This window comes from Diceros bicornis, chromosome 5 (genome assembly GCF_020826845.1).
Source record: "Diceros bicornis minor isolate mBicDic1 chromosome 5, mDicBic1.mat.cur, whole genome shotgun sequence".
NCBI lineage: Eukaryota > Metazoa > Chordata > Mammalia > Perissodactyla > Rhinocerotidae > Diceros > Diceros bicornis.
Window position 1 is genome coordinate 60,148,938 of NC_080744.1, and position 22,293 is coordinate 60,171,230.

Here is a 22,293-nt window from a genome sequence, read left to right on the forward strand (position 1 = left end):
CTAGCTTGTGCTTACCCTTGCTTGGCTCACAGGAAACTTGCCAAGGATGAGCAAGGAGAAGCCGTGACTGAGAGGCTGCCTGCTCCATCTGCTTCTCCAGCGCCTGGAGCCTCTGTCTCTGTAGCCCACCCCACTTCCACTCTGCCCCCAAACGTGAATAAAGGAAAGTCACAAAGTGTCCTTATAAAATCCAGTTGTTCCTGTTGGAATCTCCCTAGAGCCCGCCTCCACGGGGCCCTTTCTACAGCCCCCTGCCAGGGGACTCTGCCACCTGTGTATTACCTTGGTCACATCTGATTCCTTTGAATCCAGAGCTGCAATAACAGGTGCCGGTGACGTGGTCACAGGTGGCATTGTTCATGCACTCACATAGCTGCTGACACCCATAGCCAAAGGTTCCTGGGGCACATCCTGTGCAGCATGAAGAGTTGGGGTAGACAGTGAGATGTACCCACTCTCCACCCCTCCCACCCAATATGTGACAGCTGTGATAGCCAGTTCTGCCTCCCTAGGTGAAACCTATTTCCCTGTAGCTCCTGATGCGCTTTGGTTTGATACTTGGGGTAGAGAGAGCACCTACAGCCCTGAGTCGGGGGACACCCACCCCTACTTCCTCATTACTTGACACATATTTACACAGCATCCTCCATGTGCCAGGCCCTGAGATGGGTGCCACAAGGGCTTCAAAGAAGAATCAAATGAGATCTGCCTCCCTCAGGCCTCTGCTCTACCTCAACATCCCCCATTGCCACCCCAACTGGAGGAAGAAACTTCAAACACCAATGTAGGCATGACCTTCAGCCTTTGTCCTTGGGAGTGGCTCCAAAAGTCAAGGGAGCAGGGGGTGCAGAGCCCTGAATGGGTGGACCTTGAAGAGGGAGACTTTCCTTGCTGGAGGCTGAGGCCTGGCACTGACACCCAGGGTCGGGGTCAGGACAGCTTACTCTGCTCGCAGTGTCGCCCGGTGAAGCCTGTGCGGCAGGTGCACTTGCCACTGATGTGGTCACAGCTGGCGCCATTCTGACACTGGCACACGCGCCCACAGTCCTTCCCGTAAAACGCTGCTGGGCAGCCTGGAGAAACAGGGTGGGGGCAACTGCAGAAGAGCAGCTGGCACCAAACCTGTCTTCTGCTGCCTCTTTTTCTGAGCATGGGGTGAGGACTCGTGAGACTCTGCAGCCGAGCCATCTCCACCCTCGGAACCCTCATGCTGAAGGGGTGGGAGTGGGGAGTCCTTTGGACAAAGGTGCCTTGGAACCAAAGGCCAGGCTGGGGTCTCCTTACTGTGCAGCCGTGGGTCACTCCTCCCCACTCTGGGCCCCACTGTCTAAGGAGGGTCCGGTCTTGATGATTGCTGGGGTACCCTATAGCCCTGACCTTCCAGGAATTTGGGCCTATCAACCCCCTAAATCCAGCTAGGGCCCCCAATCCTAGAGCAGGGAGCTTCTGGCCCTGGGGTCCGCCTCTTCCCTCCCTCTGTTGAGGCTAGACGATGCCCATGGCCGCCAGCAGGCCGCAGCATGGGATTCCGAATAGCTGCGAGGCTGGGAGGTGGGGCTTACGCTGCGTGCAGAAGAGTCCAGTCCAGCCAGGGGTGCAGTGGCAGGCCCCATCCTCGGCGCTGCAGCTCGCCCCGTTGTGGCAGCTGCATGTATGGAAGCAGGCGGGGCCCCAGAACCCAGATGGGCAAGCTGGAGGTGGATGGGATGCAGGGGGTGAGGGCAAGGCAGAGAGGGGCAGATAGACAGGGAGGGAGAGGAAGGGGGAGTGCACATTAGACCCAAGATGCCAGATTGCACCCCGGTGGCATTTCCTGGCCTTCAGGGGGCTTAATACACTGTTCCCAGATTTCCTCCACTCACTTCTTGGCTCAGTCACCCAGGATTCCCATTAAGCTCCGATTCTCTGCTCATTCCCAGCTCTGAGGGCTCCTGAACCTTCCCTCTTGGGACTGTGATTTGCAGAGTGTGGGTATGTGTGATAAACTGTAAACATTGCAGTTTATGGGGTGAATACTGTGTGTGCTAACTTCCCCATGAGGATGGGGACTTTCCCAGGGTAGGGGCTCTCCTCTTTCAGCCGGTGAGCTCCCTGAGGATGGCATCTGTGTCTCCTCCATCAGAATGGAAATTCCCTCAGGCCAGGTCATCTAACTGGGACCTCCCTAGGGGTACTGGCTGGGCCTCACCCATCAGCCAAGGAGCTCCACGGGGCAGAGGATGGGTCTCTGCCCTTAGATTAGGGGGCCCCTGTTACCTCTGCATCAGGTTGGGTGCACCTTACATGAACAGCCCTTACAATGCCCTGTCCAGGCTATGATGCCCAGGACATCATTCACATGGGCCACCCAGAGGACGCCCTCATGCCTTTGAGGTGACTGCTCTGGCCTCACCTCACTTCCCCACTCCCAAACTCCAGCACGTCAGTCCCTGCCCCCTCTTCCTCCCCATCTAAACTTAGGGGCTACTCCTTACTCAGGTGCTAATGGAGTATTAATTCTCAGTATTAAGGTACTATCAACAAAGTCAATACCTTTAATACCAGCAGTTAATAATACCAGTGGTAAATCCTAATTCATCATGTTAGCTATACAGCTAAATGGGACTCAGGTGGACATGTCTAACTGCAGAAGGAGATTTCAGCCGTGGGAGGTGGGGGTGCCAGAGGCAGTTAGGCAAGAAGGGCCTAACCCTGGATGGGGGGCATTCCCAAGGGGCAGCAGCTTACCCTGTGAGCAGTCCTTGCCAATCCATCCGGGCAAACACTGGCAGGAGCCATCGATGGGGCTGCAGGTCCCATTGTTGGCACAGGAGCAGATCTGGGCACAGTCCTGCCCAAAGTGTCCTCCTGCACATACTGTGGGCAGACGACAGCCTGGCACCTGCCCTCCCACCTGTACTCCTCAGACCACCACCCATAGCTGCACCCCTATAGGTTCCCAGGCCACAGCCGTGACCACCCTAGGGTCACGGATCTGGGTGGGAACTGCCCACCTCGGCACCCCCATCACCCTTCTCCGTTTGCACATAAATGAGTTCCCTTCTTGTGTCCACAACTGCATTTTTTGGGAGCCTCTATTAATGGTCCCCTTTGATAGAGGAAGAGACTGAGGCTCAGAGGGGTAGAATCACTTGACTTAGGTCTCACAGACAGAAGTGGTAAAGCTGGGAATCCCACCTCTGCACTCTCAGTCCAGTGCTCCCTGAACTGCTCTGCAGCCTTCTGCCTTCCATTACCACATTTTTTGCCAGCATCACTGATCCCATAGCCACGAGGGCAGTGCATGTTTATAGCTGGAAGGAGAGGGACAAATGCAGGGTAGCAGGTCTGTCTGCAGAGAAACTGTTGGAGGACTGGCTCTGAATTTCTATCCTTGTCCACCTATTTCCTCTGTCTCTCCAAATCTGACCTGTTCCTCAAGACTCAGTTGTCAGCCCCTCCTCAGGAGAGCCCTCCTGGGTCCACAAGGTGCTCTCTTCCACTGAGCTCCCATGGCATTTCCACTCTGAGTCACTTGTAGGATTTTGGTCCTAGTCCTTCCTAAAGGAGTCACTCCTTGGTCCCTGGAGGAAGGTCTGGTTTCCTTGGCCAGGCTGCAAGCTCCTTTAGGACTAAGTCTGAGTGTTAATTGACTACCTACCTCTCATTCCCCCTTGCAATTCATCCTCCACCTGCTTCCTACAGCTTGAGCACTCTAAAGCACAGCTGTCTTCATGGCACTCCTGTGCCCTGCTCAAACATTCTCACGTGACTGCCCACTGCCCTAGAATAAAATCTGGATCCTAGAGATCAGCACTTAACCTACCTCACCCAGACACATGAGTCACTGGACCACACACCACTTTCCAAATGCACTACATGTCTTTCTTCCTCTGTGCCTTCACTCCAGTTGTTCCTTCCCCAAATTTCCCTGACCCTTATGTCCAGCTGTGGAAATCCCACCCTGCCTACAAGACTCATTTGCCACCTCCCCCATGATCCCTCATGTAGTAGACTGCTACTCCTTCAATATCAAGTCTCTTCTTCCTTAGAAGTAGAATCTCGAGTTTTAGTTGGGCTTATGGCCACCTGGAATAAAGACTTCATTTCTTGGGCTCCTGCACAGCTGGGTATGGCCATGTCACTACATTCTGGCCAGTGGTAAGTGGAAACGCATGGCTCTATTTGCCCATTCCTTCTTGTTGAAGGATAATGTAGATTATGGATAAGAACTGTGGACAAAATGGCTGGAGCTCAAGCAGCTATCTTTCATCAGAGGTGGAAGCTATATGCTGAAGATGGCAGAATAACAAGATAGAAGGAGCCTGGGTCCCTGACATCTTTGTAAGCTACCCTACCATTCCCCAATGGCCTACTTCTGGATCTTCTCTTTTCTTTCTTCTTTTTTTCTTTAATGTGTGAGGGAAATAATGCTTGTCATTTTCAAGCCAGTTATTTTGGTTTTTATGTCACTCATAGCTGAACTTAGTCCTAACTGATTCACCCCTCTTCTCTGTCCTGGGGGGCTGTGTCCCTGTTTGAGCTTCTAGAACCCTTCCCTGGTCTACTGTTACTATGACTTGTGAGTCTGTTTCAGGACAGGCCTGAGTCCCACCCATGTCTTTGTCCCCCACAATGCCTGGAAAAACCACAGGTACTTAAGGCATGGTGGCTAAATGTGTGGAAATAAACTGGCCGCCCCTTTCCTCCCACTTGACTCCCAAGTTCTGCTGGAAAGACTGAACTCAGAATTTTCCCTCTAGACTGCAGGCTTTGCGAGGGCAGGGAAATTGGCTCTCTTGTTCTTTGTTGTGTCCGAGTGCCCAGCACAGTGCGTGGCATATAGCAAACACTCAGGAAGTGTTCCAAAATGGCCAAAATAGGCTGCAGGAACAGTGACCTTCCAGTGGGTTCTGCTGGGATCGGTGACTACTGTCCCTTTGAGCTCCTCTCTGTTCCACATGCTCCCCTCAAAGCCCAGTTCTTGCCAGCCCTACCTCCTCGAAGAAGGCTTCTTTGCATTCCAGTTATGGGGGAAGAATTCCTTGAATCCCTGAGGCCCTCAGTTGGCTGAGTCACATGCAGCATCATGGGAAAATGTTGATTCTTGAAGAGAAGCAACTTCCCCAGGGCCCAGGTCTCTCAAACCTTGGGCTGGGACCCTCTCCTTTATGCCACACTGCCTCATATTGCCAGCCCTTCCCCAACCAGATTGTGGGCACCTGGTGCCTAGGATCTGTGTCTACTCTGTGCCTCTCCTGGAAATGATTAGTGGTTTGGGCAATAAGGAAGGCAGCGTGGTGTACCAGGATCTCCACTCCAAAGCCTTGGGGTTGGGCCCTAGTTTTATATATGTATTCAACAAACACATCTATGGCACTTATATGCACCAGACACTGTTCAAATATTAGTTCAATTAACCTTGTAATACTCTCAAAATTATATATTTTCATTATTACTCCCTATTATTAACTCTACTTTACAAATGAGGAAACTGAGGGACTGAGAGATTAAGTAACTTGCCCAAGGTCACACAGCTAGGAAGTTCTGCCACTTACTGGCTAAGTGCCTTTCAGCAAACCACATCACCCCCCTCAATCTCTGTTTCCTCATCTTTGAAATGGGGATGATAACCTTCACCCACTGGCCCCAGGCTGTGGTAGACAGCTATGAGCAGGCTGGCTGATTTGGGGCCCTATGCTTCCTCTGGCAAAAACCTTAGCCCCTTCCAGGGCAGGTCCACTGCTAGGAGGATGACACGCATCTCACCTGTTGGCAGCTCAGGCTCCAGCTTCAGCTTCCAGGAATCTATGTTCCTTCAGCTTCAGCATGTAGCCCGGCCTCCTCTTCCCTGCCGCTGGGAGGTGCTTGATTTGGGGAACCCATCCCCAGTCCTGGCCCTCTATGGGAAGTGGGGTGCCAGAGCTGTTCCACCCACTCCCACCCCTAAAACCAATTCTGGGCTTCTCCAACAAGACAGTCTTATCTTTGAAGTCTTTCTCACATACACAAGGCTGACAAGTTCACCCACAGAGCTGCTAATGCTATCAGTCTAATACATTAATTGGTCGACTTCCTAGCTGAATCGAGAGTGAGGCAAAGAGAGGGGCGGTGGAGCGAAGCGGGGCTGGTGAAAAGAAAACATCTGGTTATATTTAATCTATGTTTAATGATTCTGCATAAGCAATGTCTGTAATTTGTAACTCGCTGGAAAGCCGGTCATTAAAAAGTGTCACTTCAATTTTTTACAAGGTTTGAGACTTAACCAGGGCAGTTGCCATTAATAGCAAACTCTATTAGATCTATATGTGGAAAATACTCATTAGGCCAGCGGGTGATAAATCAGACGTTGCAAGATCTGAGAGTTACTCCTTGGGCTGCTTAGGTCCCAATTTAGACCCGGCCTATCTGTATTGATGGCTGGGTCTCCAATGTTTAATAAGTAAACCTCGATGTGTCAGATTATGATTAAACTGTCCTAGGAGGGCTGCAAGCAAATGAAATTGTCACATATGTTTCCCTGGGGCCCAAACTTCTCATGACCTCAAAGCATCATGGAGTAAACTTTCCACTCATACATATTAACGGCCTGTACACTTACAAAAATAGCCCAGTTCAGTGATTATTCATCAAAAGAATCGATTCCCCCGGGAGGTAGTAAGCTCTCAATGGAAGTATTTAAGCAGAGGCCAGATGAGATTCTTGCACAGATGACCTTGAAGTTGCTTTTAGCTCTAAGTTTATCTTGGTCTAAGATCCCTTTGCTTCTCATAGGTTAGAGTGCAAATTCTGCAACCTTGTCAAAGCTGTCCCGAAGGCCCCAGACGACTGTCTCAGTCCCCTTTCCCATCCCCAGCCCCCGCATCCTTCAGCCATTCCCTACTGCTGGACGGTTGCATGTCCAGGCCCCTGTGCTTTGCCCAGGCTGTTTCCTCTACCTGGAATGCCTTTCTTCCTTCTCTGCCTTTCAGGCCAAGGCCCGGCTGAAGTCCTATGCAACACGGAGCCTTCCCCCATCCACACTGCCTTGGACCAGCTAAGCCAGGGACAGCAACAAGCAATGATGTGTGCTAGAGCCAGCTTCTGTCTTCGCACTGGTTGTTGAATATTCAGGAATTTTGTGACCAGTGTGAAACCATTGATACCTTGGAATCAGCCATGGTGGGAATACTTATATCATAGAAGTCTGCAAATGTTACAAATCAGGGCTCTTCTCCCACAGAGAGCCAGTTTAGCAGCACACCAATGCAAATAAGCTTTATCTCCAACTCCAGTTGAGTGGTAGAGGTTGGCTGGAGTTGGTGTTGTGAATGAGTCTGCATTTGAGACAGGAAAGCATGCAGTGAGGGATTAGTGGTGTTGGCCTGAGTGTGAGGGGAAAGGGCTGGGAAGTTGCCATCTCCAGCTGAAGCCAGAACTGTCTCCTCGGAGCTCCCGTGGCGTTCTCTCCCTTTACCACTTGACACTCAGCATAAGCCATTTGGGGCCACTTCTTATGCGGACCTCATCTATGCTTATTTCATTTTTCATCCATTTAGCCTGGGCTTTGGTGTCAGAACTTGTTTCTCAGCTCTGCTACTTGCTAGCTGTGAGACCATGGAGAAGTATTCAACCTCTCTGAGCCTGTTCCTTTAACTGCATAATGGCTTTGTCTCACTCCCTGTGGTGACCCAATTCTTAGAAAGGTAGGTCCAAGCCCCAAGAGGCAAGGAGCTGCCTCCTGAGTATGGTGAGAATCCCAAAACCCTTCCTTCCCTGCCACTTCCCTCCATGGACTCCTCACCTCCCTGGTCCACGCCTTCCCTCTAGAGATAGTACCTTGGTTGCAGAGGGCTCCAGAAAATCCGGGGAGGCACTCACAGATGCCGCTGACGTGGTGGCAGGGCCCACTGCTGTGCACGCAGAGAGGGCACGGCTGGGCGCAGCCATGGCCATAGAACCCAGGGGGGCAGACTGGGAGTGAAGGGGAGATAGAGTCAGCAGCTCAAGGGGCCCCAGCCAGCCTGGCCACCCCTCTGGTCCCACACAGTGATGAAAGGAGACTCCTCAAAAGTATGGGGAGAGAAACACCCGCCCCACACCTTGGAGGGCCTATCCCTTTCTGCAGAGAGGAGCTGTGGTCTGGTCCTGTTTCCACTGAGGAGCTGGGCTGGGCCTTAAATTTGGGGACAGAAAAGCCAGGGCAGGGAGAGAGGGGAATAGAGGGAGGGATTTGATGGTGGCTGACTCAGAGCCCAGCCTCTCTCAGGCCAGGACTAGTTCCAACTGGGAAGGGGTGGGGAGGATGAGCCGTCTGAGGTCTGTGAGATGGGGGCTCAGCCTTACTTCTCTGGCATAAGGGTCCTCGGAAGCCAGGGGCACACTCGCAGCTCCCATCCTCTGGGGAGCAGGATCCACCGTTCTCGCAGCTGCAGGAGACGGAGCAGTTGGGGCCCCAGCGACCGGGTGGACATGTGCTGTCACAGTGGATGCCTGTGGGCCAGAGGCAGACTCACGTGAGTGGTAAGAGAGGTGAAGGCAAAAGGAAGACTGATGGGAGGGGGACACTGTGCAGTATGAAGAGGTGGAGGCCAGCACAGTGCATCTGGGAACGTGGAGGAAAGCCCCAGACAAGGCTTGGCTGGTCAGGGAGGGCTTCCAGAAAGAGGTGATACCCAAACTGAGTAACTGAGTCTTAAGGGCCAAGGAAGAATTGAAGAAGTAAAGGAAACCCTATGTGCAATGAGCAGGAAGCAGGAGAGATTCATGCCTTGAAAGAAAAACTAACATAGTGTGGCTGAACCATAAAATACAAAATGGGGTATGGCAAGAGATGAGATTGTGCGACTAAGGGACCAGATCATGCAAGGCCTCTTTTGTTTTGACATCTTAGCTGGTATCAAAGGTTAGGCTTGGGAGAAAGCAACAATGGGGCAAGTGAGTGCCATTATGGGGGCTGCACAAGCTGAGGGTGAGCTACGTGCCTACCCACGTTAGCCCAGGAGCCACTGGTCCTTGCTGGGTCTTAGCCACCCAGCCCCCGGGTGGGGGCCTAGAGATGGGGTGGGGTCTTTTCAGATTCTTTTGACCATAGTCCTCAGTGCAATATGTATTTTGTATCATATGTGCGCACATATGTATAATAGAAACCAATGCTTTGCAAAATGACATTTTCTATCACTGTGTGTGATGTACTCTGATGTTTTCTCTGCACTGTGATCTATTCTATTAAAAAAAGAAAAAGCTAGTTGTGACCCAAGAAATTGAGTTAATGACCCTCAGTTTGACAAATAGTGGCCTATGGGGGAATGGATGGAATTTCTCAATAAGAGGAGGAAAGGCCTACATAGTCTTTTTGAGCTGAGATAGAGGAAATATGTTCTGGGGCTGATTATAGCCCAAAGGCTAGCAAGGAATTTTAGAAGGCCTGAGGCTGAATGCCCCAGCTCTGGGGTGAGGTTTCCTCCCAGGCAGGAAAGGCTTCCATCCTGACATGCATTAGGTGAATGGACTGTGTAGGCCCAAGAGACTGGTTTGGCTTTGGAAGGTGAATATCAGAAGCTCAGAGAGGAGCGGAATTAGTTTAAAAATCATGTTTGCCTTGTTATAAGGACAGGAATTGTGAAAAAGAGAAAGAAAGAGGGAGGAAGACATTCGGGCCCAGTGAACAGAGCCAGCCCTAGCAGTGGAAGGAGAGCAGTGGGACCAATTTAGAGGCAGGCTGGAATTGTACAAGCCCACCTGGGCAGGTGGGGAAGGAGGGGCACAGAACAGCTGAGAGAGCGTGGAGAGGAAGGGGACACAACAGGCTTTACTCGTCCTCCAGTGCTTCAGTCTAGTCTGGCGCCCACGCTCCCTCCTGGGCCTCCCTCCTTGTGACATATCAATTGTGCAGCAGGTGGGGGCTTCAGATGCCACTCTCCAGCAAATGAGGCCTCTGTGCGGAGGGAGGGGGAGCTTCTCCCCAGGGAATGGCACCTTTCCCCAATGAGAATCGGGCGGGCACATCTCACCCCTTGATGGAGGTCTCTCCCTGTGGAGTTTCAGGTGCTCAAAAGATGAACCCTGGACTAGCAGCATGGATAGACTGAAGGGGGCCTAGGGAAGGGGAATCCGCAAAGCTGTTCAAAGCTTTGGATGCATCTCCAAGTTTCCCCTTCTCTAGGCACACCAAAAGCTGTGAGCTGCCCCAAGGAATTGTTTTGCCTGTGGTTGTTGAAAACCCAGGATCAGACTGCAGGCCGAGGGACTCTGCTGTTCTTGGGAGGCACACAGGACTAAGGCCGGGCTCCACTGTCTGACAGGGACCTCTGATCCCACCGGTGCATCAAGCACTCTGTAGGCTGACCAAGGCACATGTGTCACACATCAACACTGCTCTTTCCCAAAACTATATGCAGATATTACTGTGATTAGAAAAACACAGTGCATGCAAAAGCACTCCTGAATTCATGGCAGCCTGTTGCTACTATGTTTCCTTCCAACTGATGGATACACTCTCATGTGTAGAATCCTCAAAATGTTTTCATGTGAATAAGGGGTCCTCTTTCTTGGAGACTGAGGACCATGGGTGTAAGGTGATTATGCTCACATTGCAGGTGGCTGCAAGGGTCCACTGGGTTCTAGGATTTGGCAATTATTATATTCTACGCCTGGTTCTGTGGGAATGGGGCTCCTGTTTGAGGTTCTTGTACATCCTAAGAGCTCTCTGGAACTTAAGACATGGGGACCTAAGTGGGGAGAAGGGTCCAGGGTTTCCCTCGGCGTGGAGTGCCCCAGTTCTACAGGTGTGGTCAAAGGGGCTGACCTTGGCCTGGGGGGAGACTCTCCAACTCCAGCTTCTGAAGAGATATAGCTTTGCCAGTTACCTTGTCTAGGCCCTGTTTTCCCTATAGTTGAATGGGGTCATAATCCCCTGTAAAGTCCCTGCCCTTCTTACGCTGAGGGAATCTCCCTGCTTTATTTTTCAGGACCCCTTACACATCTATATTGGTGGGTAAAGCTAGGCTAAGAATCCATATATTGTGACCTCTAGTTCATGCTACAAGGCCAGCAGTAACTCAGCAGTGCACATCCTTCAGGGTCTGCTTAGAGCCCTCCTTCTCCAGGAAGCCCTCTCAGATGTCTGCCCAGGGATTCAAGCATCTCTTTGATAATCAGTGGCATACAGCTTTGTCTCTACCCATTATTTGAATATTTCACACATGTGGGTCCTGTCTTCCTTGCTAGCAATTTGAAGACAGGGACCATGGCTTATTGACATTTCTGACCCCCCCTTATTTGGTGCTCCTAATGGACAGGGATGCCATCTTGGTCATCTTTGCATCTCTGGTGCCCAGCACAGCATCTGGCACATAGGTGCTCAGGAAATATTGCTGTTAGTGAATGACACAGTACTGGGTATATGGTAGCTGCCAAATAAAGACTTGGTGATTGCTGGAGTCAATAAATGCTAATTGAATAAATAAATGGCTCCCCCTTACAATGCAATCCTGTGTCTCCCATCCTGTTAGCACTGATGTCCTGAGACCTTGGGCAACTCCCTTTCCTCATCTGTATTATGAGGAGGTTGGAGTAGATCATCTCTAAGGTCTCCTTCACTTCAAGGGAAAAAGCCATATATGGTTATAGGCCAGCTTCTTTCAATTTATTTCAATAGATATTTAATAAGCACCTACTATGTGCAGGGCAATGTGAATGAGACATGATGTCAATCGTCAAGAAGCCTGTGGCTTATGGGGACAAGGGGAGAAGACATGCACACACTTAGGGCAGAGCAAAACCAGTGTTCAGCCAAGGTGCAAACCACATGCCAGGGGCTGGGACAGACATCTGGGGCAGGGGAGGGTGGGGAGGGCTCACTGAGTGGGAGGCTGGGCCTGTCCCCTGTCCCCTCCCTATCCCTCCTTCGTCTCCATTTGCATGACAAACCTCAGGACATCAATCACTCCTTTGAAATGACTTCAGGACCTTGTTTGGGGAAATGAGCTTTAGAACAGCAGAGGCCTTGCTGAAAGGTTGTCCATCAAAGACAGAGTTTTTAAGCACCAGATGTCATTACAATCTTATTAGCTCACTTGAAATTAAGGCAATGAAAAACTGAAGTGGATTTTCACTTGGCTCCAGCTAAGAGTCTAGGGTGCAGGTGACCAGGGTGAACCTCACTCTGTAGTAAGGGTCAGGGTAGGGGAGCCAGGCCAGAGATGCCACAGAGGAAGCAATGTCCCTGGCCCTCAGCTGCTCAGAAACTTCCCAGTTGTGGAGAACAGAGGCTGCTCAGCAACATAGTGAATTATTTATCTGAGGACCTACACTGCCAGCAACACCTGTATTTCTTTCTCCTTGCTGTCTGCCACCTTGGGACTGGGTTCATTCACACAGCATATCATTATTAAGCACTTCCTGTATTCATGGCTTATATTTACTGAGCACTTCCTATGTGCCAGGCACTATTAGCATGTACAGGTATTAACTCATTTAAAGTTCAAAATGACCCTGTGGTCACGAGGATTATAAGTATCTGCATTTTATGGATGGAGAATTCAGGCCTGGAGAGGTTAAAGGACTTGCCCAAGGCCACAAGTCCAGGCAGTCTGGCTCCAGCTCCATGTTCTTGACCACTGTGTTATCTGTATCTCAGTGCATGGCAGACAGTGGATACAGTGGGGAACAAGGCGGATGTGGTTCATGGGAATGGGCTCCACAGAGCTGATGGTCAAGTTGGGGAGGCAGATAATAAATAAATAGTTACTCAAATAAGAGTTCAGTGACAGTCGCGGTAAGTACTCCAAAAGGAGAAGTATAGGGTATTATCAGAATTAATAAAAGGGGCTCTTACATCATCTTGGCCAGGTTGGGGAGGTGGGTTGTAGCAGGGGGAGAGAGCCTTCCCAGAGGAAGTAACCTTTCAGTTGAAATCTGGTGGATGAGAAAGCATTATCAAGTGAAGAGGAAAGGGAAGAGGGAATGCCCATACAAAGGCCTCCAGGAAGGTGGTTGGCCCCAGGTGGCTGGTGTGTAGGGTGATGGGAGGGGGCAAAAGAGGGGGAGGAGTTGGGCAGGGCCAGATCATGTGGGCTCTGCACCACTGAAAGGATTTCAGATTTTATGAGTGCCATGGGAAGCCACTGAGGCATTCTGAGCAGGGGCTGATGTGAATGGATCTAGGTTTTGAAAAGTTCACTCTGGCCACCAGCTATGGAATGGATACAGCTGGGCAAGAGAGGATGCCCAGAAGCTGAGTAGGAGGCCGAGGCAGTGCCAGCTGAGAGATGGTTCTCGGTGGACCAGGACGGGTGGCAGTGGGATGGAGAGAAGTGGATGGATTCGCCATGTGTTTAGGAGATAGGCTGACAGGACACACGTAGGGACCAGGAGTCTGAGCCCGGGCTAAGCAGAAAGTTCCTTGTCCCCCTCTCCACCATATCCTCTGCAAACACAGATTAAGCGCCTATACCTTTGTCCAATTTTTTACTGGTGTGCCCCTACCCCTTAGAACAGAGCCTCCAGAGGCAATGGAGGGAAAGGGCATCTGCAGGGAGCAAGAAGAAGTGAAGGAGAGAGAGAAGAGTCAGGAGAAGCAGGTGGATACCAAGGACCCAGCTCCGCAGGACCTGGGTGGTGGTGAGGCAGAGGGGGAGTTACCTGTCCATCCAGACAGGCAGCAGCAGTGGCCTGTGACGGGATCACAGCCATCGGCGTGGCTGCAGTCGCAGCGCTCACTGCAGTTCAGCCCAAATGTGCCATCCTGTGGAGAGAAGGGGGAGAGAGAAATGATCAGACCTAGACCCAGGTTCGCACACTTCTTTTAGATTTTGATGACAAAACTGAGCCACTGCCCCACGGGGACGCAGAGAGACTGGGGCCGGGTCACAGTGGGAGCACTATTTAAAACTGGGGATCAAGACAGCCATGAAGCCGCTCCAAATAATTCTTTGGTTGCATTAACCAGGGTATGGGGCTTGGAAGGAGGAAGGTGATGGTCCTGCCCTACTTCTCAATGGTCAAACTCAGAGGGTTGTAATGATCATTAATTAAAATTGTAAATGAAAATGCACTTTGCAAACTGTAATACATAGATCATATCTGGAGAGTGACTATGCTTTATTCTTTGCTACTTGGGAAGAAGGTGGCGACCAATATTTGCTGCACGCTCTTTAGGTATCAAGAGCCTTACATAACTCATTTCTCTTAATCCTCATAACAGCTCTATGAGATGGCTCATTATGTTCACAATTTAAAGATGAGAAATAGGATTAGAGAGGTGAAGTAATATGCTCAAGGTAACATAGGATGTGGGAAAGCTAGGATTTGAACCCAGGACTGTAGGACTCATTCAACAACATCACATCAATTAGTTTAACTTATTTGTATCTTAGACTAAGAATCAGTGATGGATCTGGGTTATTGCTGGATAGTGCTTGTTTCAGTCCTCCCACACGCTGATCATAAAATTATCCACTGTTATAACCAGAAAGAAGCTGCGACGTTATCTATCAAGGAATGGCAACTCTGATCAATTAGTGAGGGTTGTCTTGTAGCACTGTGATATGAAGGATTCGGAAGCTGCTTTTGGGCTCAGGTACAAGGGCCAGAGTCAATTAATAATGTTAGAGCAGCAAGGGGAAAGTGATGCCTCATCGCCACGTCTGCCAAGTATCTTACAGATGAGAGGGCTGAGGCCCAAAGGAGGAAAGTGGCCACGGAGAGGTCAGAACTAGGGCTGAGACCTGAGTCCAAGTGTCCCACCACCTCGTCCAGTGCTCTTCTCAGTGCTCTGTGGACAAAGTCACCACAGGGAAAGGGCATGAGGGATGCTGGGCCCACCTGTCCGTCCCTGCCCTGGGCACTCACCGGGCAGGGCAGTTCGCAGGTGTCTCCCAGCCAGCCGCGGGTGCAGGAGCAGGAGCCGTCGGTGGGGCTGCAGGCCGCCCCATTGGCACAGATGCAGCTCTCGTTGCAGTTCAGGCCCCAAGTCCCGCTGGGGCACGGATGGGAGCAGTCGAGGCCCTGCCACCCTGTGGGGAGGGAAAGGGGCAGTCGCCTTGCCGTCTAGGGCCCAATCCGCCCCCCAGCTCTGTACAAGGCATCCCACCCTAACCGTCGCTCCTCTGATTGCTGGGTTAGAACACACATTCCACACAGAGTCTGCTCAGAAACACAGCAGAGCTGTTAAGAGAGCTGGGGCTAGAACCCGGGTCTCCTGCCTCCTGGTTCTCACTGTTTTTGCTGTGGGTGGGTGATCCCACCTGGGATCCCCCAACCGAAGTGGAGTGGAGCAGCTGATCTCAGGGCTCTTTGTTTTCAGGATAGGCTGGTTTCCCCTTCTGAGACTGATCACTAGCCTGCTTGCCCTCAGATCCATTTCTCCCCTCATCTGCTCTGCTCTGTGTCACAGGGGGCCAACCCCTGCAGCTGCATCCCCCAGGCTCCCCCTCAGCTGGCTCCCAGAGCGCTTGCCAGGGGGAGACCTGGCCCACAGAGTGGAGGGTGGGAGCACAAGAGACACCATTATCTCCTCTTCTTTCTCTGTCTTGGGCAGGGCCTCTGGTGGTGGCTGTGTCTCCACACTCCAGCACTACTGTGCAGCTCCTCTGTCTATGTCCCAGCTTCCGCCAGGTGGCCCTCACTCCAGGCTCTGGGAACTCCACTTCCTCCCTTTGTCCCTCCCCCCAAGGGTGGTAGCAGCTTTCCCACAGTTGTTAGTCTTACATTCCTGCTGTTGAAGTCCCTGGCATGGGTTTCCTTGGCTGGAATCTGACATACAAGCTCCCTGACCCTGCATGTGGGTGGGTGGGGTAGGAGCAGCCCAGGCCCCTCAGCTGGCAGCCCACCTGGGCGGTGCACACATCTGAGGGGGATGGGATTGGGGAAGTAGGTACATTACCTTCCTTGCAGGTGCAGGAGCCATCTACTGGGGAGCAGGTGCCACCGTTGTTACAGCTACAGACGGACGAGCAGTTGGGGCCGTAGGTCCCTGCTGCACAGGGAACTGCACAGACCTCTCCCTGGAAAAGGAGGAGGTGGATTTTGGATCAGAGGCTGCCCCATGCTGGGTGGCTGTGGTAGGCAGAATAATGCCCCCCTCCACTCTTACCCAGGATGTCCATGTTCTAATCCCTGGAACCTGTGGATATGTTACCTTACATGGCAAAAAGGACTTTGCAGGTGTGATTAAGGACCTTGAGATAGGGACAGTATTTGGATTATCCAGGTGGGCCCAATGTAATCATGTGAGTCCTTAAATGTGGAAGATGGCCAAAGAAAGTAGGTCAGAGAGAGACGCCATGAGAAGTCCTCCACCTGCCTGCGCTGACTCTGAAGGTGGAGGAAAGGGGTCATGAGCCAAGGAATGTAGTGGCCTCTAGAAGCTTAGAACCTCATTTTACAGCCAGCAAGAAAATGGAAGCTCAGTCCTACAACCCCAGGAACTGACCTCTGCCCACAACTCGAATGAGCAGGAAACGGATTCTCCCCAAGAACCTCAAAGGAACACAGCCTGCCAACGCTTTGACTTTAGTCCTATGAGACCCATACCAGACTTCTGACCACAGAACTGTAAGATAATAAATTTGTGTTGTTCTAAGCCACTAAATTTGTGGTAATGTGTTATTACCACAGTGATAGGAAATTAATCCACTGATCCTCACCAGTTGGGGAAGGAGTCAGGCTTCCAGACTACAGCACCAGGATGGGCAAAGCCCCCAGGAAACTTGACCCCTGAGTTTGTATTAGGTCATGGAAGAATTTAACCGTTGCTTCTCATGTTCTTTTTTTTTTTAGGAGATCAGCCCTGTGCTAACATCTGCCAATCCTCCTCTTGTTTTTGCTGAGGAAGACTGGCCCTGGGCTAACATCCGTGCCCGTCTTCCTCCACTTTATATGGGACGCCGCCACAGCATGGCTTGCCAAGCAATGTGTCAGTGCACGCCCGGGATCCTAACTGGCAAACCCCGGTCCCCACAGCGGAGCGCGCGCACTTAACTGCTTGTGCCACGGGGCCGGCCCCGCTTCTCGTGTTCTTTGACCGAGGGCAATTTCAGGAGAAGGACTCAGCTCGGAGCCACTAAGTTCCCTGCAGCTGGGGAGGAAGCAGTGCCTCCGTCCTGAACTGTGCATCTGGTGGCACACTACAGCGTCCACCACACCAGGCCTCCTTGGGTGGGCTCTTAGCTCCAGTAAGGAGTTCAGAGTGAGGGCAAGCCTCAGGGCAGGGGGCACCAGGAATGGGGACTTCAGAGGCCTTGAGGGGTAGAGCATTCAGTTAATCAGAGAAGAGTAGGGTAAAGGCAGTCCAGGTGGGAAGAGTGTGGACAAGAGTGCAGAGGAGTATGAGAGCTGGGAATGTTCTAGGGGCGTTGGAGTGAGGAGTTTGCCTAGGGAGGGGTGAGAGAGATATTTAAAAGGGGAGTTTGGAGCCTTGAATGCCAGGTGAGGGAGTTGGGCTTTCTTCCCTGAGTCCCCCAGGACATGTCTTTCCCACTCAGGAACCCTCTTCAGGGCTCCACTTTGGGAGCATTTGGTCACTGGATGTTGAACTCCCACTGTCTGCCCCTAGGGAGTGTCTCCAGCCAGCTTCCCCCATCTTATGCCTAGGTTTACTAGGAATGCTGATGCAGAGATTGGGCCAGGAGACCAGAGCTCGTCTGGGCCCCACTAGCTGGGTAACATTGGATAGGCTACTGCCCCTCTCTGAGCCTCAGTTCCAGCATGTATGAAATGACAGGCTTGAAGTAGAGGAGCTCGCCTCTCAACTCTAAGGGTCCCAGGCAGCTGGCCTCACTCCCATTTAGGTCACAGAGAGACCCGGGATTATGGGCCCTTGGTGAAGGGAGGCTCCTCTCCAGCCCCCTTCTCCACCTGACCCACTTGCTCTGGCTGGATCAGGGAGAAGAGACTGGGGAGTGCAGAGTCCTGCACCAGAAGGTTACATGGTTCCCACTCTTTCCCCTGCCAGACCCTGGCAGGCCCTGACCAGCTGAAGTCTGTCAGCACTCCCATTACCCAGAAAACTCTAGTTTCTCCAAGACTATAAATAGCCCATAAGAATATATTTAAGCTCTGAGGGCCTTGGCCTGGGTGCATATTGCATGCACAGTTTATGATTTCTCTGCATGAGTTTACTTTAAGAAACAGCAGTTTCTCTGGGGCCGGCCCCATGGCTTAGCGGTTGAGTGCGCGCGCTCTAATACTGGCGACCCGGGTTCAGATCCTGGGCGCGCACCGACCCACCGCTTCTCCGGCCATGCTGAGGCCACGTCCCACATACAGCAACTAGAAGGATGTGCAGCTATGACATACAACTATCTACTGGGGCTTTGGGGAGAAAAAGGGAAAAAAAGGAGGAGGATTGGCAATAGATGTTAGATCAGGGCCGGTCTTCCTCAGCAAAAAGAGGAGGATTGGCATGGATGTTAGCTCAGGGCTGATCTTCCTCACAAAAAAAAAAAAAAAAAAAAGAGCAGTTTCTCTCCTGGCATCTTCATTAGTGACCCCAACCCTGGTCCTCCTGGGAGGCCTTATGGGGCCTGTGAGCCCAGCTGTGGGTCTGCTGGGGGGTCTCAGAGAGGACTCTCCACCCGGAGCCTGCTCCAGGGGCCAAGATGCAGAGCCCCCAGCCTGAAGCATCTGCTCCCCAGAATGCTGCACCGAGGCACCATTTTCTCCCAGTGCAGCCCGTGCAGGGATACGGACAATCAGCTGGTCTTACAAAAGCCCTGGGAGGCCTCCAGGTACAGAGGACTTTCTGCTTCCCGGAGAAGGAAATGGAGACTCAAGGAGGGGCAGTGACCTATCCAGGGCCCGGCGGTGTAGTAGTGAGGGTGAAGGAGGAAGGACCACATCTTCCTTCCAGAGAGATGGCAGAGCCCAGTGGTTGGAGAATGGACTCTAGTGCCATCCTGCTTCCTCTACTTACTCACTGCGTGACCTCGCACAATTTACTAAACCACTCGGGGACTCAGTTCCTCCATCTGTAAAATAGGAATAATAACGTCCCTACTTCATAGGATTGTTAAGAGGATTAAATTAGTTATATGTGAAGCAGATAGAACAGTGTCTGGCAGGTAGAAAGCACTACAAAAGCTATCATTACTGCAAAGAAATAGTATCTCTTACAAAAAGAACACACAAAACTCTCCAAGGTTTCAGCAGAAGGCAGCTCTGGAGGAGGGATCCATTGCTCACTCAATGAACAAATGCTGGGCCCTGTGCAGGAGAGGAGGGCGGGTGCTCACAGGGAGCAGGAAGTCTCACCTCATGCCCCCAGGTCACCTTCCTGCCACCTCCTCCAGGCTGGCTCCCTGGATTCCCTCCTTACAGCTGAACGGGCCAAAGCTTTTACCCCCACACACCAAAGGCATGGGTTTGGGGGACAGAATGACCACTCGCTGAGGGGCTACCACGTGCCAGGAGCTGTTCCAAACACTTCCCAGTTGTTAGCTCCTAATAGCAAAAAATCCTAAGGGGCAAGCGAGCAGTTTCTAAATGTGCAGTTCTGCCCTGAAGGAACGTGAGCCGGGTACAGCTAACTCCGAGCACTGCCCCCTCCACCACACTGTCCTGACACCGACTTCGTTCAAACTCCTCTCAACAAGCACAAGTACCAATAGTTCAACTTTCTGTCACATTCCCCACCTCTGGCCTCCCGTCTGAGGGTCAGGCCTGGTGTGTAGTTGATTGGTCGTCTCTGGTGATTGACATACACAGCAAGCCAATAATTAGCCTAACTTCTCAGGTTTAGCCTAACAGCTCTGCCCACCCTAGGGCGTCCCCTGGCCAAGGTCTGGTGATGCCCTGGGTACCCCAGGGGCCAACCGGCAACACACAGGCCATTCTCTCTCCCACACACCTCCTAGATTTGGGGCACAAGTAACGGGCCTCAATCACGATGGCCTGGGTGGCATCCCAGTCCACAGGGGTCAGTATTTATGTCTACACATACGTAGGTAGTCAGCATACACACCTGTGAGTCTGTGTGTGTGTTTGTCTCAGGGAGTATCTGTTTACCCATCTGTGTGGATTTGGGTATAAATTTGTGACCCCTTCCTCGTCCTTCTCTCCTGGTGTGTTCCCTCCCCAGCCCCTCAGCCCTGCCCTGATGGGAATGGGTGCACACAGAGCCACCACCATCCTAGCACAGTGGGGGGCCTGGTTGGCTCATGTGCCTGCCTCTGCCTTGGGCTGTGAGCTCAGGGAGACGGGGATCTGATTTTATTCACATCTAGATTCTCAGGGCTTGGGACCCTGCTGATACATAATGGGTCATCGATAAATGCTGTTTAATTGAAATGAGATGTTTATGTGTATATGCTGGCTTCTACTGTGGACAGAACCAGCACTGGGCACCTACCATATGCTTTCTCTCTCAGGCCAGGCAATTCAACAAACGTTTGCTGAATGGGGGCCAGCCCTAAGCCAGCCCTGGGCCAGCCCTGGTAGCGGGCTCCAGGGACACACAGAAGCCTGAGACCCAGTCTCTGCCCTCGGGCAACTCCTCGGCAGTGTCACACAGGCACACTCCTGCCTGCATCCAGATGTGTTTATTTGTCCACTTATTTACTGTCTGTCTCTGCCAGTTAGACTAGAAGCTTCATGAGAACAGGGATCTCACTTGTCTGGGTTGCCCCAGTATCCCACGCTCAGTCCCTGGCACAGAGTAGAGGCAGTCCATAAATAATGTTGAACAAATGAGTGAGGGGCGCTGGTGGGCCGGGGTTCTGTGGCTCCCAACACACACGGGAAGCAGAATATTGTCTGGTCTAAGGATGGGTCCCATGCTACCACACTGACTCTGGGCCTCCCTGGGGGCTCTTGAGAAAGGAGAAAGCCAGGCCAGATCCTGGTCTATGGTTCCATGGTGCACCCTGCCACCCCTGCCCAAACCCAGCCCAGCCAGGCTGAGGTTAAGAAGTACAGCCAGAAAATTACCCCTTGGCCTCTAGTGCATCCACTAAGGGAGACAAGACCCTCTGAGCTGAACAGGATCTTAGAGATGATCAAATCCATCCCTTCATGAGAAGGAGACTGAAAGTCAGAGTGGACCCAAGAGGCAGAGCTGAGACTTGCTTGTAGGCCGGTGTTCCTCAGGGGACTGGCTGCAGGGACTGTGTCTTATCCACCCCACTTCCCCCAGCCAGTGCCTGGGATCTTTGCACACTCTGGGGAAAAGGACAGGATGAGAGCCCAGGGTTGTGAGCTCAGATTAGAGGTGAAGTTGGGGAGTTTACATCTGGCATCTCTCGTGCTTCACATAGCCTAGCACCTCTGCTCACTCCTTCAGCCAAGAGACGGTAAGGCCCTTTATTGAAGCTGTTCCCCAAGGTCTCCATCCAGAGTTCCTATACATCTTACTACTGAAAAACAGCCTTCTCTTCTGCTAGACTCATGCTCATGCTAGGTAATAGACAGGCCCTGCTTATCAATTACATGCGGCTGTTGAAAGCAATCAGTTTCCCCAACTTTTCACCACCAAGAACCCTTGCTAGTATCCTCCCTCTATAAAGCCCTCTCATTTGAAAGATACTGCTGTCACTCTGTGCTGGTATCTAAGGCCACTCACGTATTGAACAGGTGCACTTTGTCCAGTGACCGCATGCCATGTGAATCTGGTGGCATCATCTTGAACACCAACCATGACCTAGAAATTCCTATGATGTCACCTACAACCAATCAGAGCTTCTGATCAGTGCACCCTAACCTGGGACATCACATAGAGTTAATTTAATTCTAATTAAAAGCTAAAAAACAAAAACCGTCGGTGTTTTAGTTAGCTAGCTTCATCACTGGTAATGGAAGATTGCCCGAAGTCTTTGTGAAATGTGCAGAACCACTCTTGGCAACCTGCTGCAGCCTTTGCAGGTGTCTAGCTGGGAACCACTGGCTGGGTCGTCTCTAAGGGCCCTTCAGCTCTGACTCTCTGAGCATCTTCTTGCCTGCAGTAAGGGTCTTACCGCAAAGGAGTGAGGAATGGTGGGAATGCAGGCCCAGTGGTGGGAGCCCTCCTGGGCCTGTAAGAATCACACTGGCTGGGTGGCTACCTACCCTGCTAGTGCATGGCTTGGGACTGGACACATGCTCATTCCTAACAGTGCGGGGACACCTCATCGTGCCAGAGCTGGAAAGGATGTTGGGAATCACTTCGTCCAGCTGCCTTGTTTTACAAGTGAGAAAACCGAGGCCAAGAGAGGGAAAGTGACTTGCCCAAGGTCACACAGCCAATGTTAGGCAGAGACAGGCTTGGAACTCCAATCTCCTGGCTCCCAGATCAAGCAGGATACTAACCGCTCAGATGTGGTGAAACTCTGGGATAGCGTATGCCGCCCCTGCTCATACTGA

The 22,293-nt window shown here is 51.8% G+C and overlaps 1 protein-coding gene across 17 annotated transcripts in view; it reads right to left on the minus strand.

Annotated features, from left to right (window-relative positions):
• Positions 1-22,293, minus strand: part of MEGF11 (multiple EGF like domains 11) — a 337,099-nt gene that overhangs the window by 16,622 nt on the left and 298,184 nt on the right. For 9 of the 17 annotated variants that reach the window (XM_058541885.1, XM_058541891.1, XM_058541884.1 and 6 more), the window contains 9 exons: positions 15,845-15,965; positions 14,785-14,975; positions 13,603-13,705; positions 8,305-8,451; positions 7,798-7,932; positions 2,728-2,856; positions 1,563-1,691; positions 945-1,073; positions 283-411 (listed from right to left, as the gene is read on the minus strand). In XM_058541885.1, the coding sequence (XP_058397868.1) occupies positions 283-411; positions 945-1,073; positions 1,563-1,691; positions 2,728-2,856; positions 7,798-7,932; positions 8,305-8,451; positions 13,603-13,705; positions 14,785-14,975; positions 15,845-15,965 (1,213 nt within the window). The remainder of the gene's footprint in view (positions 1-282; positions 412-944; positions 1,074-1,562; positions 1,692-2,727; positions 2,857-7,797; positions 7,933-8,304; positions 8,452-13,602; positions 13,706-14,784; positions 14,976-15,844; positions 15,966-22,293) is intronic. The other 8 variants (XM_058541892.1, XM_058541883.1, XM_058541895.1 and 5 more) reach the window with 6 other exon arrangements.